The following is a 17,645-nucleotide window of genomic DNA, read 5'->3' as shown; positions in this document are numbered from 1 at the left end:
TGAGAATTTAGAGGGTTAATATTTTGTGGGGTTGTTAACCAATGCCATAAAACAACATGTGTACTACTGTTTCATGAGAAACTATTTGTTCTGTAAGCCTTCACCTGAAGTACAATAAAATAAAATAAAGTGTTGATTAAAATTAATAAGTTGAATACAATTAATTTTTATGTTTAAAGCAATTTCAATCAAAATCTCAATGGGATTTTTTAAATTCAAAAATTAATCTGGAAGTATCTTGAAAAGGGATGCTGAGGAACTGTCACAGCCAAGAGAAGCCAAAGGAGACATGATGACTAAATGTAATGCGGAATCCTGGATGGGATCCTGGAACAGAATAAGGACACTAGGTAAAAACTAAGGAAATCTGAACAAAATATAGAATTGAGTTAATTAAAAAAATGAACCTGGAAGAATAAATGGATAGAACTTTCTAAGAACATTTCAAAGAAGAAAAGTTAGGGAGAAAGATTTATCCTACCAACTATTAAAACACATAAGGCTGCGATACTTAAAACAGTTTGTTATGGCGTATAATTTGACAGATAGCTCTATTAGATAAAAAATTGCCCTGAAGCAGATTTTAGCATACATAAAACCTTGTTGTTGTTAGGCACCGTCAAGTCTATTTTGACCCATGTACAACAGAACGAAACACTGCCCAGTCCTGCACCAGCCTCACAATCGTTGCTATGTTTGAGTCCACTGTTGCAGCCCACCGTGTCAATCCGTATCATTGAGGGTCTTCCTGTTTTTCGCTGACCCTCTACTTTACCAAGCATGATGTCTTCTCCAGGGACTGGCCCCTCCTGATAACATGTCCAAAGTATGTGAAACGAAGTCTTGCCATCTTCCTGTCTGTCTTAGTTATCTAGTGCTGCTATACCAGAAATACCACAAGTGATAGTTTTCACAAACAGAAATTTATTTTCTCACAGTCTAGGAGGCTAGAAGTCCGAATTTGGAGCACCAGCTCCAAGGGGAGGCTCTCTCTCTGTCTCAGGTCTGGGGGAAAGTCATTGTCATCAATCTTCCCAATCTAGGACTTTCTCAGCGCAGGGACCCCAGGTCCAAAGCATGTGCTCCACTCCCAGCTCTTCATTCTCAGTGGTAGGAGGTCCCTCTTCTCTCTGCTCAATTCTCTTTTGTATCTCAAAAGAGATGGACTCAAGATACAACCTAATCCTGTAGATTGAGTCCTGCCTCTACTCCTGCCTCATTAACATCATAGAGGTTAGCATTTACAACACACAGATAATCCCATCAGATAACAAAATGGTGGACAACCACACAATACTGGGAATCATGACCTAGCCAAGTCGACATACAGTTTGGGGGGACGCAATTCAATCTCTAACACCTTCTAAGGAGAATTCTGGCTGTACTTTTTCCAAAACAGATTTGTTCATGCTTCCGGCAGTCCCTGGTATAGTCAATATCCTTTGTCAACACCATAATTCAAAGGCATCAGTTCTTCTTCGGTCTTCCTTATTCATTGTCCAGCTTTCGCATGCATATGAGGTAACTGAAAATATGACTACGGTCAGGTGCACCCTAGTCCTCAAAGTGAGATTTTTGCTTTTCAGCACTTTCAAGAGTTTGCAGCAGATCTGCCCAACGCAATACATCGTTTGATTTCTTGACTGCTGCTTCCATGGCATTGACTGTGGATCAAGTAAAATGAAATCCTTGACAACTTCAATCTTTTCTCCATTTATCATGATGTTGCTTATTGGTCCAGTTGTAAGGATTTTCATTTTCTTTATGTTGAGGTGTAATCCATACGGAAGGCTGTAATCTTTGCTCTTCATCGGTAAGTGCTTCAAGTCCTCCTCACTTTCAACAAGCATTTTATAAGGTTTTATATAGTATATAATAAAGATGACAACACAAGTCAATCGAAAAAGGATAGTGTCTTAGTTATCTAGTGCTGCTGTAACAGAAATACCACAAGTGATGGCTTTTACAAACAGAAGTTTATTGTCTCATAGTCTAGGAGGCTAGAAAGTCCAAATTCAGAGTGCCAGCTCTAGGGGAAGGCTTCCTCTCTCTGTCAGTTCTGGAGGAAGGTCCTTGTCATCAATCTTCCCTTGGTCTAGAAGCTTCTCCACACAGGGAACCTCAGGTCCAAAGGACGTTCTCTGGTTCTGATACTGCTTTCTTGGTGGTATGAGGTCCCCCTGTCTTTCTGTTCGCTTCTCTTTCTATATCTCAAAAGAGACTATCTTAAGACACAACATAATCTTATAGACTGAGTCCTGCCTCATTAACATAACTGCCGCTAATTCCATCTCATTAACGTCACAGAGACAGAATTTACAACACATAGGAAAATCACATCATATGACAAAATGGTGGACAATCACACAATACTGGGAATCATGGCCTAGCCAAGTTGATAGATATTTTTGGGGTACACGATTCAATACATGACAGATACAAAGTGGAAAAACTGCCCAAGAGTGTTTGAAATAAAGTTATATTCTAACACCATATACCAAAACAAATTCAAACTGCATTAGAAAGCTAAATGTTAAAAAGTCAAGAAGAAAATATGTATAACTATTAAACTTATCTCTAGATATGGACCACATAAAATTTAAGGCTTTTATATGTTAAAAGAAAAAACATAATTAAAAAGCAAAGGATAGTCAACAACAACAAAATAAAATTAAAAAAAAAAAGCAAAGGACAAGCTGGGGGAAATATTTGCAATAAATACATAATACTTTCAATAAAAACACACTTAGTGAAAGAATCCAGTTACTGTACTTAACACTGGGATTAGACCAATGAACAGGGCAAGCATGACTTTTTCCTTTAAGGATTACAGACTACTGCATAAATAACCTTTATATGTGAAGAGCACTTATACTTAAGGAAAATATTAATATCTCAATAGGAACAAAGTAAAAGAACCTGAATACATAAATACAGAAAATAAAAATGCAACTGACGAATACCACTATCAAAAAATGTTCCATCTAAGTAGGAATCAAACAAATGCAAAAAAAAAACCAGTAAGATGCCAGTTATCCCTATCAAAGTTATCAGATAGTTAGCAAATAAATCCAAATTCTGGTTAAGGGTATGACAAGAAAACACATGCTCATACATTGCTAGTGGGGCTACAAATTGCTATAAACTTTCTGGACAGAAATCTACAAATGAGTATAAACGACCTTTAAAAAGTTCAGACATTATAATGTAGTATAATTCTACTTCTAGGGATCTAGCTTAGGAAAATAATATAAAATTGGGACAAAGTTTATGCACAAAGATACTCATTTTACATTATAGCAAAACAAGCAAAACCCTGTAAACAACCTAAACTACTAATTGTAGACTAGTCAAATAAACGATACATTCATTCACTTAGAATAATACATATTAGACATATCTATTTTAAAAAAATGCTTAATGTCATAAAAATTTCTTACAATACTCTGATAAGTAAAAAAAATCACAACCTGTAAAAATATGAAAAAAACAGAATATCTGAAATTGTAAAAATATGATGTTTGTAGATGTCTACATAGATTTAAATGTAGAAAGAAGTCTAAAAGCAAACACAATCAAATACTAGAAGTGGTTATCTCTGTGTGTTGAGTTTGAGTGATTTTTTTTCCTTCTTTTGTTCTATAAATGCTCTGTGTAATCATATGACACTATAATAAGTTATTAAAATTTAAAGATATGAAACAAAAAAATAATTACCTAAAGCATTTTATGGCACTTAAAAAGTACTTTTACATATATACTGTGTCCTGCATCTTAACAAAACGTGGTAGCGAAGTGGCAAGGGTATCACAGGCAGAGGGAGCAGTGTGAGCCACAGCAAAGCAGCACAAAACAGCATAGTTTATAATTGAAAAAACTGAGGCTCAGAAGGGTTAGGTAACTTGCTAAGGTCACTTAGAAAAAAGTTGAGGAGCCAGATTAGTGTATTCAGTAAATGTAAATACAGCAAATGGCTGACAACAACAACAATGGGCTAAACACTGGGAACAGAAAGATAAATAAGTTAATGTCTCTGTACTCAAGGAAGGTAGTGGTGGTTCAGTGGCAGAATTCTCCACTTCTATGCAGGAGACCCAGGTTCAATTCCCGGCAATGCACCTCATGTGCAGCCACCATCTTTCTACCAGTGAAGGCTGGTGTGTTGCTATGATGCTGAACAGGTTTCAGCAGCCTAAAATCAGTCAATTAATACCCTATGGACCACAACAGTCCAATCACCAACAGTTCATGGGGATGGTGCTGGACTAGACATGGGGTCACCATCGACTCGGAGGCAGCTAACAACTGTACTCAAGGAGCTTACAGTCTAGCAGAGGAGAGATAAGAAGTACCATACAATCTTATAGACTCTAAGACAGACAAGCTCAAATTTCAAAGGGGTACACGTAGGAAACAATGGTCAATTTTACATAATTGGGTCAGGAAACTTTAAGCTGCATCTTATGAGAAGGTAATCAACAGGTAAAAAAAAGCAGTAGGGAAGTGGCAAGGGTGTCACAGGCAGAGGGAGCAGTGTGAGCCACAGCAAAGCAGCACAAAACAGCATGACACTGAGAGAAACTAAAACTACAGCATGGAAAGAAGAGGGGAGCATATACTAGGGAGAGAGGGCAGCTGCGGAAGAGGCAGACAGGGCAAAGACGTGTAGGATCCCTTTGCCAACTGATGATGAGCTTATTTTTCATCCTCAGGCAACAGAGTCACAAGAGTTTTGAATTTAAAAATTTAGAAAGATTACATGAGAGCAGTGTGAAGGATGAACTGGATGTTTTAGGCGCAAAGAGCCCAGAGACAGTAAGGGATAATGAAAGTCTGAACTGCAGCAGTGGTGAGAATGAAAAGCAGGAAGATATCAAGAAAGTATGGAAACAAGATTTAATTATTGACTGCATATGACTGGAAAAAGAAAAGAAGCAATCTAAAATGACTTCTAGATTTCAAATTTGGATGTTTGGATAGAAGAGAGGTTTACTCGATGAAATAGGAAAAACAGGAGGAAGCACAGTTTGGAGAGAAAGATGATGAGTTTGAATTATGAAATATTAAGCTTGAGATATCTATGGAGATATCCAGGAGGTAACTTCTTAAATGCATTTGAATATATGGGTTTGGAGCTTAGAAAGATTATCTGGGCTGAAGATAACATTTTGGTAGTCATGACCATGTAGACAATCACATAAAAATAAACGAGATCAGCCAGAAGGTCATGTACAGCAAAGGAGAGAGGCCAAGGTGGGAATCCAGGAGCACACTGATATTTAAGGATGAGTGGAGAAGACTAAGAAGGAATGGTAAGAAAGAGTAAAATACAATCTCTTAAAAGCCAAGGAAGGAATGACTTACTGTTTTCTTTTAATTACCAGGGTACTTGTGTTACCATAAGCATTTTCAAAGGGAAAAAAAAATAAATGAACACCAAACACGAATACAAAATAACCTGAAGAATACTTCATTCCTTACTTCATCTCTGCTGATGAGTTCATTGGAAAAAGTAAGTCCAGGCATAAGACCTCTCTTCTTTAGCCAGAATATAGCAGCAAAAGATCCGGAGAAGAAAATCCCTTCTACAGCAGCAAAGGCTACCACCCTTTCCCCTGGCAGACAAAAAATAGTTTCACTTCCTGAAATATCACACATAAGGCAGACATTTTCAAGTTAAACATGTTTTTTGTTTTGTTTTACAATATCACAACTATTTTGCCAAGACACAAAATAAACAATTTAGCACTATGGCCAAGAGCCTTCAAAGGAGAAAATTTGCTTCCTTACCCTACTAGAGCAGAAAGAAAGGTATGTCTACTTCTAATTCTGTGTCAGACACCGGGCTGCTGTAGGCCTTCGTGTCTAGAAAAAGGATATGCAATAAAAGAGGTGATTTACCTGTGTGCCACATGTGTCTATGAGTACAGGTACATACATGTGAGTGCAGTATACTCACATGTATATGAGTGGATACTGGACTGGAAAGTAGAAGGTAGGAAGAGCTGTCTTTATCAACCGAAAGATACTAATGGTGCAGGTGGCACTTCTCCAGCTGGTTAAAGAGAAGTACAGGTGTGTGGCTAAACAAGATATTTCCATGCTATTGTCTTTAGTGCCACTCCCAAAAAGGAGAGCCACCAATGTGCTCTTCACTCTTTTCCCTTTCCCTTCTTACTCCATCCACCACTTATTCCACTGCCACTACACTATTTTAAAACATGTTCTTTCTTCTGATAACCTAGATCAGAACCCTAAAGGATTTGCCTTGAGGTTAAGCCATATGGAGAACCTATCTGGAACCCCTGATGTGGTTTTGTGGTGACTGCCACCCTCCTCTTCTCTATTTCTAGAATTTCTTTCTTTGGTAGTGTTATGAAATACATGCTTTGAGTGAGCTTCATTTTTCATCAGTACCTATCCATACTAATATATTCAGGGCATATTAAACACTTTGATATTTCTCTCCCTTTTCCTCTAAAATCACTGTTTCTCAAAGTGTGCTTTCCAAACCACCTATGATAGAATCAGGTGGGAATAAAATGCAGACCCCTCTGTCTCACCCAGCTCTCCTAAATCATTCTCTGGTTGAACATCAGGATTCTGAAGGTTTATCCCACAAGTTTTCCAGATGATTTTTATACACACTGAGAACCTACTTTTTTCATTCTCAAAATGAACCACTGGCAACGCAAACATATATGTTTCTTCCCAGATTTACTACATGCTTTCTGTTACCTTACATTACATCACTGGTTCTCAAGGTGTGGCCCAGGGATCCCTGGAAGTTCCTGAGACCCTCTCAGGAGTCTGGGAGGTCAAAACTGTTTTCCTAACCCTGCTAAGGCACTATTTGTCTTTTTTACTACCATTCTCTCATGAGTATACAGTGGAGTTTTCCAAAAGCCACCTGACATATCCTCAATAATCTGAAAAGCCTAGTAAAATACTCCTCCCTTTTCTAACTACATGTCTGAGTGAGGCTGAATTTTATTCATATACTTTGACCAAAACAATATACTTCAACAAACTGAATGCAGAAGTAGATATGAGACTTCAGCTGTCTTCTATTAAGTCAGACATTAAAGAGATTTGCCAAAATGTTAAAACCATGCCATTCTTCTCGCTATCATTTTTTTCAGGGAAAAGTGTTTTTCATAAAAAATGTTATTTATGTTAAAATGCAGTGGGTTAAATATTATTATTCTAAAATGTATTAACAATAAATATTTTAAATGTACCAGTTTTAATTTCTAATACAGAAATATCAATAGATAAAACCCATATACGTAAAAACTCTTTGGAATCCTGAATAATTTTTAGAGTGCAAAGGGGTACTGAGGCCAAAAATTTTGAGACCTGGTTCCCCACATAATGCATAAAATCAGGTAAAGACCACCAATTATGAAATAGGTAAGAACTGGACAGGTAAAGAACTATTCAAATGAAATGCCTGAATATTTTAATTAAATTTAATAAATACTTACTGAGAAACTACTACGCATAAGATACAATGTTAATCACTTCCTTAAAAAAATTATTGGATTCCAACTCATCCAGAAGGATGTTTACATTTAACTTATCTGTGAAAAATAAGCCTGTTACAGCCAACTATTTCTTACCCTGGTTGGACTACACTAATATTTTGTTTTTCAGGAATTAGATATTTGTTCCCTGAAAAATACTAAGACTTTGACTTGCTTAAAATCCTAAATAAACATTCCTGAAGTAGGTACAGACTGTGGATTGCTGTAATACTCTTGTCAGATTCTACGTGACTGACTCTTATTTACTCATAATTATGTACTAATTTTTTAATCTTTCAACTTTCAACTTACTAAAAATAGGTAATAGCTTTAGATTATTTTACCACAGGTTTCTAATTAATTATTAGGAGTAATGATTTTAAAAGGGGTATACTGAGACATCTGTATGCCTGTTCCATGCTATGACTTTGATTCGTACTAGATAGTCACGTCACATAAAATAGTGTCATATCATCTGAGGCAAATTTGTTTACATATAAATTAAAGCTACCTACCAAAAGTAGATTTTCTATCTGCTATCCATCTCAAAGCCCAATCTGCTTTTTTCTTAACATATGGCATTGTTTCAATTGCATTAAATAAAAATTCCCTGTAAAAATAAAAGAATGAATGGCAAAGTTATTCATCTGTTTTTCTTAATAAGATTAAACTTTCACAGTTTAATCAGAGATAATAATTGCAACCATATGGTATGCTACTAGATCTGTAGGTTTTCTGTATTTCTCCATGTCTATAAAATATAGAAATGAAAGTAAAACTCAAATTAATGGTTTGGATCTGGTCTAATAACAAACTAACCAAATTCAAATATTCAATTTCTAAACAGAATGTGCTAATGAACAGGTTTTTTTTTTTTAAAAAAGATATAATATCTAAAGATTAACTGGTTCTATACAAGTTTTTTTTTATTTTTTTGTAACTCAACATGTTATTAAGAAATAGAAAGCATACTCCTAAACACTCATATTTGAATAATTTTTTCTAAACATTTAGTTCTGGAGTAAATTCTGCTCTTAACATAATCAAGCTATAGGATAAATCCTTGTAAATAAAATCTCAGCATTAATACCTTTTCTTGGGATCTCTGATGTAAGTGTCTATTAGCAAACTGTACATCTCTGAGTGAACATTCTCGATGAGAATTTGAAAGCCGTAGAAACAGCGAGCCTCTGGAACCTGCACCTCCTGACTAAAGCGCTCCACCTAAGAAAATAAGGGAAAACAGATGTATCCAATTCTGTGGACTCTCATTAAACACTGCTATTTAGAATCTGGGCATCGGAATTAACACTTAAAAATTGCCAGTCATCCCACAACCGGGTCAAAAAGACCTTATGGGTACTTTAAGCAGTACTGTTTATCCATCAACCTTCAACAAAAAATTAGTTGCATAATGTATTCTTAAGCAGTTAAATGAACTGACCTGTTAGATGGCAATACTGCATACAAGCCAGATAAATTTTAGCACATCTAAAAAATAATTACTATGCTTTGTAGAATTGACCTTAAGTCCTGTTTTCTCTGACAGCAGACAGTAGATCCATCATCTATTGAAGCCTTTCTAGTTCGTGATGAAAGTTCTTATCTTTCTTTTCTATTCTCTTTAAAAAGAAAGCATGCCTCCTGATCAATCATAATTCAAGTTCAAAAATGGGCAGCCAGAACCGAGCACTCTATCATAGAGATCTGGAACGGTTACTAAGGTACAGGTTCTCTACTAGTTAAGGGTAAATATCAAGCTTACGTTTATCCATTATAAGTAGTTTTGATTGGTACAATTTATGCTTGATTTCATGATATATTTTGCTGGTCAACTGATAGAAATATATCTTTTCCTCTGACACATCATCAGAAAAACATTTTCAAGAGTTAACTTTCAATTGATTCATTTCTTAGACATCTTTTTTCAGGCTCAGTCTAATTATCTTACTGCCATTATCATCGTTTAACTGCTGAATGGGGACAAAAGTAAAATAAACAAAAATCTTACCAAGTTTTCATTTACAATTCCATCACTGGCTGCAAAAAAGGCTAAGACGTGGGAGATAAAATACTTCTCATCTGATGTAAGCTTGTTCCAATGAGGGAGATCCTTTGATAAGTCAACCTAAAATAAAAAGATTTTTCAAAAAATTTAACTTGGAGTTAAAGTCTTCAGAAAACTAACTTTTACCCCAAAGTTAAGGAGGGGTCAGCTCATTACTGGTAAAATGTGAAAAAGGAAAAATGTTTACATTACAAAGAAACAAAAAAAAACCAAAAACGTTATGAAGGAATCTGATTTTCTGGCTAATGGAGAAACAGACTAGCCAGGGTGTACTTTAAACATATTAACATTTAAACTTAATGATACATGAATAAAATCTACTTATGTTTTATATTTACCATATTGTTAGACAGATAATCCGGTTCCAGTTGCTGCTGAGTTGATTCTGACTCAGGGCGACTCCATCTGTGTCAGAGCAGACCTCTGTGTGCTCCAGAGGGTTTTCAATTGCTAATTTTCAGAAATAAATTGCCAGGCTTTTCTTCCAAGGTGCCTCTGGGTGGACTGGAATTTCCAACTTTTTGCTTAGTAGTTGAGTGTGTTAACTGTTTGCAACACCCAGGGACTCCCAGATAGATAACAGGCATCTGTTAATTAATTATAGCTGCTACTTTACTGTCAGCTAATCTACTTTCATACCCAGAAGTAATGTTAGGCAGGTGACTACCCAGGTTTTAAAGCAATTTATAGGCATAGTTTACTCGGAATAGAAATATTCTTTTAAATGTTTATTAGAAATAGTCCTTGAACTTGAGAGATGCACTCTAGAGTTTGACAAAATCTATAATTTAAAAATTGCCTTTAAATGGACCTTGTAGATATTATTTTCTCAGGAAAATCTCTTTGTTTCACAATATCCTTGTAAGTATTTTAAGTAAGCAATTGTCCTTTGTTCTTCTATTTATTCTAACAGAGCCCCATCCCTTTGACCTTTCTAAAAAGGACTAATGCTCCATCCTTTTAATCAATTGAGTGTTCTTTTCTAAATTCTTTTCCCTGTTAACCTATTTTTTAAATGTTTACTGAGTACCTACATATGCCAGACACTGTGCTAAGTGTTAGAGATAAAATGGGCCGGGGTGAGGTGGAGGGTGGGGGGAGGGGGAATATCTGTACACCTCTTTTACAATATGTAAGCTAAAAATCAGGTTCTATTAAAAAGACCTCAACTCAGGTTTAATTGAGGGACATCTTGCTGGTTCTCATGTATTATACTCCTGACACTAAAAGTTAGTATTATACTTGTTCTTAAATATTATGCTTTTAACTTATCCCTTTGACCACTCAGCTTCAAAAGGTCTTATAAATTTTATTTATACTACATTGACCACTTTTCATTTTGCATTTAGAGAATCTGCTCAGGACTCCATTCTTCTCATTATAAAGTATTTCTTTAATTTCTGAATGTCACTTAGAATTATTTCTATCACCTGAAAAATAAACTTCCCTGCCCAGCTTTATCTCATTTGAGCAAATTCTCAATTTCACCATTGAAATATGCTGATTACAACCTAGCTGATTATCAGAATTGTCTAGGTGGCTTTAAAAAATAATTCCCAGACATTTGGCCTTCTGAATCAGGGTTTCTGATGATGAGTCATATTTGGGAACTAACCTAAACCACTGATAAAATAAGAGTCTAAAGCTGATTAAATTGTAACATACATAATTTGTTTAACTGAAAAATATCTGGACTGAAAAGTTTGACTTTCCTTCAAAATGTGTATTTGAATATTCCTATAAGCTGCCTACAAAATACGTACCAACCTGTATGTTTTAATTTTTTAAAATAGCATTTCTTAGTTACAGTACAATACACTTGCCAAAAGATGCAAATAATTTCCATGTGAAGTCAAAGAAACCAAAATATCAGAAACAGGTTTTTAACTGATGATCGAAAAGGCCACCTGTGTACTCCATTTGTTCTCTTAACCATATCTAACAAAGAACTTTCTAAAAACCACAGACAGTTAAAGGACAATCAGGTGTGCCGAACATTATGGCCAAGTCTGAAAATACCGGGGTTTGCTGTTGTTGTTCTACACAACTATAATACAACAAACATGTTGACAATATAACAACAGAATATAATAAAGATAGGTAAGTGGATAAAACTTAGAGTATAACAGAATGTTCAAAAAATTGGTGCCATCTATGATTTCTAGTTTAAATCTCCCCCATTGTATGTGTAAAATAATAGCTTACATTTAGTGCTTACTGAGTATGGGGTACCATTCTAAGTATCTCATTAGTCTTCATAACTACCCAATGATCCAAGTACCATTAGCCCGATTTCCCAACGAGGAAGCACACAGAGGTTAAGCAGCTTCCCCAAGTTCACAGCTAGTAAACAGCAGAACCAGGATTTATACCTAGGCAGCCTGGCTCTAGAGCCTGCATTCTTAACAGTATGGGTTTACATGTAAAAGAATCAATCTCTCTAGCAACAGACAGACACACATACACAAATATATATATATATATATATATATCCCTGGGTGGCACAAATGGTAAGCCAAAAGGCTGGTAGTTCAAACCCACCCAGAATCGCCTTGGAAGACACGCCTGGCAATCTGCTTCCGAAAGGTCACAGCCTTGAAAACCCTATAGAGCAGTTCTACTCTGCACACATGGGGTCACCATGAGTTGGAATGGACTCAACAGCAACTAACACTTGTCTAATTATCCAAGTATATACACGTCTCTGTGTATATACATATGCATACACTCACACATAGAGCAAGTGATACCTATGCAGCTATCATCCATCATCTTCAAAGATGAAGACTGATTATGTGTTCAGTGAGAACATAGTGCAATCACTTGCATGACCAACTGACTTAACCAAACCAGCAAGTATTCTCTAATTTGTTGTATTCAACTCATTTCCTGCTGGAAAATGCTGCACTAACAGAAAGCATTCTACAGCTGTCCTTTTATTAGGGTCAGCTGTGCCAGGTTTAATGTGGCTGAGGGTAGGGCCAGATTGGGAGAAGCACTGTAAATTCAGCCTGGCAGGCTCAGGAGTGAGCAGGCTTGCTGACTGCCTGAGTGATCAAACTCTCCATGTGACAGCTCCTTCTGTACAATCAGATAAGTCTCTCCCAGATAAGAAAGTAGGGTTACCAAGGCTTTCACTCTGTTTTTGGCTATAGCTAAGCTGCAATGTTATTTATCCTGATGGCCATCAGTAAAGATTAGCCTTTATGTGGCCACAGCAAACCAAAAATATTATTTAAAAATAGAAAATGTTTTAAGCTATATTAGAAATGAAAAGCTGACAGAATAAGATGCCATTTTCGCAGCAGGAAATTTGTTTATAGACAGTAATCTAAACACAAAACATTGGAGAACAGTGTATTTTGTCTCAGTAATTCCAAATATTATACAACTTAGCTTATTCTATGTATCTTATATAATTTGGACTTCATATAATTTAAGTTAAAATTGTTCAGTGTTCTGTAACAGAAGATATGAACACAGGACTATAGAATGCTGATAAAGCTGATGCTTCTTACCTCTTCTGCTGTCCAGAAGGATGCCTGTGCCTTTTTATACATTTTCCAAATATCAGGGTACTGGATGGGAAAGATGACAAACCGGCGAGAACTCTTTTTTAGAAGTGGCTCTTCACTTGACTTCACTTCATTTTCGTTGGTATCTGAAGATAACCTCTTTGAAGAATAAAGCACACACAATCTTTTTATGCAGTGTTTCCTCTTTTATTTACATCTAAACACACATCTTGGGGAGTCAGGGAGAAAGCACAGGTTTGGGAGCCAGCTGGCCTGGGTTGAATCCTTATTATAATAATATATGGCTAATTGTGTTTAATTAGTTGTGTGACTTTAGGAAGTTGTTTAACTTCTCTAAGCCCCATTTTTCTCATCGATAAAATACCTATCTCACAGCTTTATTTTGATAACTAAAAAGTGCTTTAAACAGAGCCTGGCACATAATAATCTAAAGACTGTCATTGCTACATTGAGGATAAGCACAAAACTAGATGCACAAATGTCATGAAGAGTAAATTTCCAAGTCTGTCGACAAAATGCCTTTCAATCCCTCTCTCAGAGACAGAATACTGACACTGATAGACTACTAACACAAACTACTTTTTAACTTTAATGTTTTGTTTCCTCACATTAACTGAAATGCTACCATACTTACCTAAAAACATTCCTTACCAACAACTTGCCAGCCTTTACTCTTTCTTAATTTTCTTATATACCAATTTATTTTATTTCCATTTCACCATTACTATGTATAGCCTCACTGCGCACTGTCTCAAAGCTTTGTGGAATAAAGTGAGAAATACTATCTATAATGCATAATCCCATTGCTGTCAAGTTGATTCTGACTCATAGCAAACGTACAGGACAGAGTAGAACTGCCCCATAGGGTTCCCAAAGCTGTAATCTCTTCACGGAAGCACACTACCACATCTTTCTCCCATAGAATGGCTGGTGGGTTCAAATCACCCACCTTTCTGTTGGCGGCCGGGCACTTAACCACTGTGCCACCAGGGCTCCTTATCTATATACATACTGCTTGGAGATATGCTGACACTCCAACAGGGAACAGTGCCACCTTTTTTTTTTTTTTTTTATAGTCGGCAACATCAGAAGAGTTGTGCACGCACAAAAATGAGTACATGAAGACAGGTTAAAATGCATAAATCAAGATTATTAAGATACATTTAAATTCTGGACTCCTAATCAGAACTGTCTCTCCCTCCTGTGCCAGGACCAATCATGTTTCTTCATCCTTACCACTGCCTCCACCCATCATCACACCTCTCCAAAGCGTGTGCATCGTAACAGCCAGGGACAGGGCAGAAATGGCTAAGGCAAGGCAAGCTTGAGAGAAAGGCCCAAAATGAACGCATGAGGCTATACAAGGTGGGGCTTGAGTACATCTCACACATACTGTCATAATAATACGGATTGTCTTGTTTTGTAACTACTTGTTTAAAGGTGTGGACCTCCTAGATAAAGCACCTGAGCCCCAAAGAACAGGGGCCAGTTTTTATTTATTGCGGCGCTCCCAGAGTATCAAGGATAATGTTAATAAATGATAGCTAACTAAGCGGATGTGCTGCTAGTATCTCTTCATCCTGTGCTCAGATTACTTGATGATTTTGTAATTTAATATACAACCAGATTACAATAGTAGGATAACTCTAATAAACACTGAAATTAAGTCTTCTCTGAGCACCCCCACACCTCACCTCCATCCCAAAGGCCTGGATTAGATATGTCACTTAAATACCATTTTTGTGCTTACTCCTAACATAACACGTATCTCATTGTACGTAAACCTGTTATCTGTAGTTCCTGCTAGACTATGCTTCTTGAGAGCTGAAACCGTCTTCATCCTGGTGGAATCCCAAGACCCTAGCACAGTCTCTGATACTTAACAGATATTTATTCCACAGACATTTGAGCAAATTTTAAAAATGACATTTTCCAATTTTTAGTTAGTCAATTATTTTTTTTCTGCCATGAACGGCTTCCAATCTCAGAGGAGTCAGTCATAAGGTACTGAGAAATAAAATTCCAGGCTCTAGAACAGGATGTATATACAAAAGCAAGTCCTTCCTGTCTGGCAATGAGGTTGATTTTGAGCCCAGTTCCCAGACAGATGCTTTACATACATTATTCCATTGAATCCAAACAACTGTGCCAAATAGGTAATATTATTCTCATTTCACTGATGGGGAAACTATGTCTTGGAAGGGGTAAATAACATACACAGAATCACTCAACTAATAAGTAGCAGAAATACGATTAGAATTGTAATTATGTCTGAACTCACATCTTGCCTTAAACTACATCTCTGTGTGTGGGTAACGAGCTGGAACAGGGCCAGTCTACAGCTACAATTCAGAACTCAAGGCAGTGAGATGAACTTAAGACCAAAGAGAGTATATACTACTATCTCTTGGTAAGCAAAGATAATTTAACAGATGGCAGTGATGTAACCAATGAAATGAGTGTGGGGAAAAATCACCAAATTTGATTCCTAGGAAAAGTAAAAAGAAAAAAATATCATTCACTTGTAAATAAAGTTGGAAGAACCAAGGTGACTTGAGGCTGGTGAAAACCAGCCAAAGTGAAAAGGCTTAAGGCAGTGATTTTTACTGGTACAAGTTTCAAAATCTGCAAAAAACAAACAAAAAGTACATGAGCCCTCCCCTTTTTTCCCCAGGTTAAAATTACTGTATGTAATGAGATCATGAAACATGTCATTGACAGAAATGTTTCATATGTGAATGATGGGACAATAAAAATAAGGTTCAGAATCAGTGTTTTGGAAATTGGCATCTTTACAGCAGAGTCTGGTGTGAAGCAAATGACCATGTATTATTCCAGGTTGTTATCATACGAAATTGTTTTCACTTATAGTAAGAGCATAGCAGGTGCCGATTAACCAGTAAGCAAGATATGCACGGGCTTAATTGTGTTTACTTACTAATCTGTAGTGCACAATTTCACATGAGTTTCACCACCTCTCTGATTTACAAAATCAAAATAAAATCAAAACCCAAACCTGGAATCTACAACTAACCTTTTCTAAAGAAATGCAGGGCTAAACGGGGGTCTCTATGAGCTACAACTCTTATTTTCCCTCCAAATATTCACAACATTAAACCATAAACAGCAACAGGTCCAAGAGAAGTACAAACTTAGTTCCTCGGTACATAAATGGTTTAGAGGTATTAGCAAAATAACAGGGTATGAAAATTATAGAGCAACCATTTAAAACTACCCACTATTCAACTCTACAGTCTAATAAATCTCGATTTATTTACTATTATTAGGTACTTCTACCACCATGGAAACCGTGGTGGCGTAGGGGTTAAGAGTTTGGCTGCTAACCAAAAGGTCGGACAGCTCGAATCCACCAGGCGCTCTTTGGAAACCCTATGGGCAGTTCTACCCTGTCCTATAGGGTCGCTAAGAGTTAGAATGGACTGGACGGCAAGGGGTTTGTTTTTTTCTACTATCATAGAAGCAGAAGGTATGAGCATGTTAACTTAGGTTTATTAGGCACCTACAACTTTCGTGGCACTTGGTATACAACATTTAATTTAATCTTGTGAGGTAGGTATCACTTCCACTGTATATATGATGAAAGCGAGACCCCAAAGATTAACAGCTAGTTAAGTAGCCTAATTTTTTTCATTGTTATGAGGCTTTCCCGTCTCCCTTCAGTCTTCTCCGTCCCATCCATCTCTCAATTTCCACAAGCGACCTCCAGTCATTCTCTTTTCTTGCCTCAGTTTCCCTGGCTAGGGATCCAGCAAGACTGGAGGAGAGTATGGGGCGGGTAAACGAGGGGGTGCACTTCACCCGGGTCTGAAGCCTCAGAGTGTTGCCCTTGGCGGGCCCCGGAGCAGGGCAGCGGAGCGGAAACCCTGCTCCCTCCTCAACTCTCCCCAGAGACGGCCTCGCGGGCGCTTCCGACCATAAAACCAGGCTGCGGCGAGGGCGCGCGGCAGGGCCTGCACCGGCTTCCTGACGGCAATGGGGATAAATTTCCACAGCGCTTGTGGAACTCGCAAGTCCCCGCCGCAACTTGCAAACTAAAGGCTAGGCGTGATTGTGTGGCGAGGGAGGAAGCGACAGAGTCATTTACCTCATCCTGCTTGGGCCTGGCCGCTTCCGGCCTTTCGGAATCGACCATCGCGCAGACTCCGCCGGAGCTGCAGCCGCTAAGGGAACTCAGCGCGCAGGCCGCCTCCCACTACGACAGTACTGAGCCGGCCTGCCTGTAGGTCAGCGAGGTCCGCCCCGCCCCCAGCTTCAGGGACCCGTCCCACCCCGGCTGGCCCCGCCCCACTTACGGTACCGGCCCCGCTTCCCGTCTTCCCATGGCAGAACTTGCCCTGCGGTGGCATCCCCAGCCCAAGTACCGACGCGCGGGCCTCCTTTCTGGGACCCACCTACTCCGGCCGGCCCCGCCCCGCTCCATTGCGCCGGCCCCGCCCCGCTCCATTGCGCCGGCCCCGCCCCGCTCCATTGCGCCGGCCCCGCCCCGCTCCATTG

At 37.9% G+C, this 17,645-nt stretch overlaps 1 protein-coding gene across 4 annotated transcripts in view; it reads right to left on the bottom strand.

Moving 5' to 3' along the window:
- RRM2B (ribonucleotide reductase regulatory TP53 inducible subunit M2B) overlaps positions 1-17,645 on the bottom strand; it is a 32,752-nt gene that overhangs the window by 12,192 nt on the left and 2,915 nt on the right. Inside the window, exons 1-6 of one of the 4 annotated variants that reach the window (XM_023726018.1) lie at positions 17,444-17,552; positions 13,113-13,268; positions 9,538-9,654; positions 8,617-8,750; positions 8,042-8,136; positions 5,482-5,615 (exon numbers count right to left, since the gene is read on the bottom strand). In XM_023726018.1, coding sequence (XP_023581786.1) covers positions 5,482-5,615; positions 8,042-8,136; positions 8,617-8,750; positions 9,538-9,654; positions 13,113-13,268; positions 17,444-17,497 — 690 coding nt within the window. In that variant the 5' untranslated portion in view covers positions 17,498-17,552. Of the gene's footprint in view, positions 1-5,481; positions 5,616-8,041; positions 8,137-8,616; positions 8,751-9,537; positions 9,655-9,932; positions 10,071-13,112; positions 13,269-17,235; positions 17,367-17,443; positions 17,553-17,645 lie in introns of those variants that run through there. The other 3 variants (XM_004370720.2, XM_023726019.1, XM_023726020.1) reach the window with 3 other exon arrangements.

This window comes from Trichechus manatus, unplaced genomic scaffold, assembly GCF_000243295.1.
Source record: "Trichechus manatus latirostris isolate Lorelei unplaced genomic scaffold, TriManLat1.0 scaffold00009, whole genome shotgun sequence".
NCBI classification, from domain to species: Eukaryota; Metazoa; Chordata; class Mammalia; order Sirenia; family Trichechidae; genus Trichechus; species Trichechus manatus.
The sequence above is the reverse complement of the archived record's forward strand: the minus strand, read 5'-3'. Positions and strand labels throughout refer to the sequence as shown.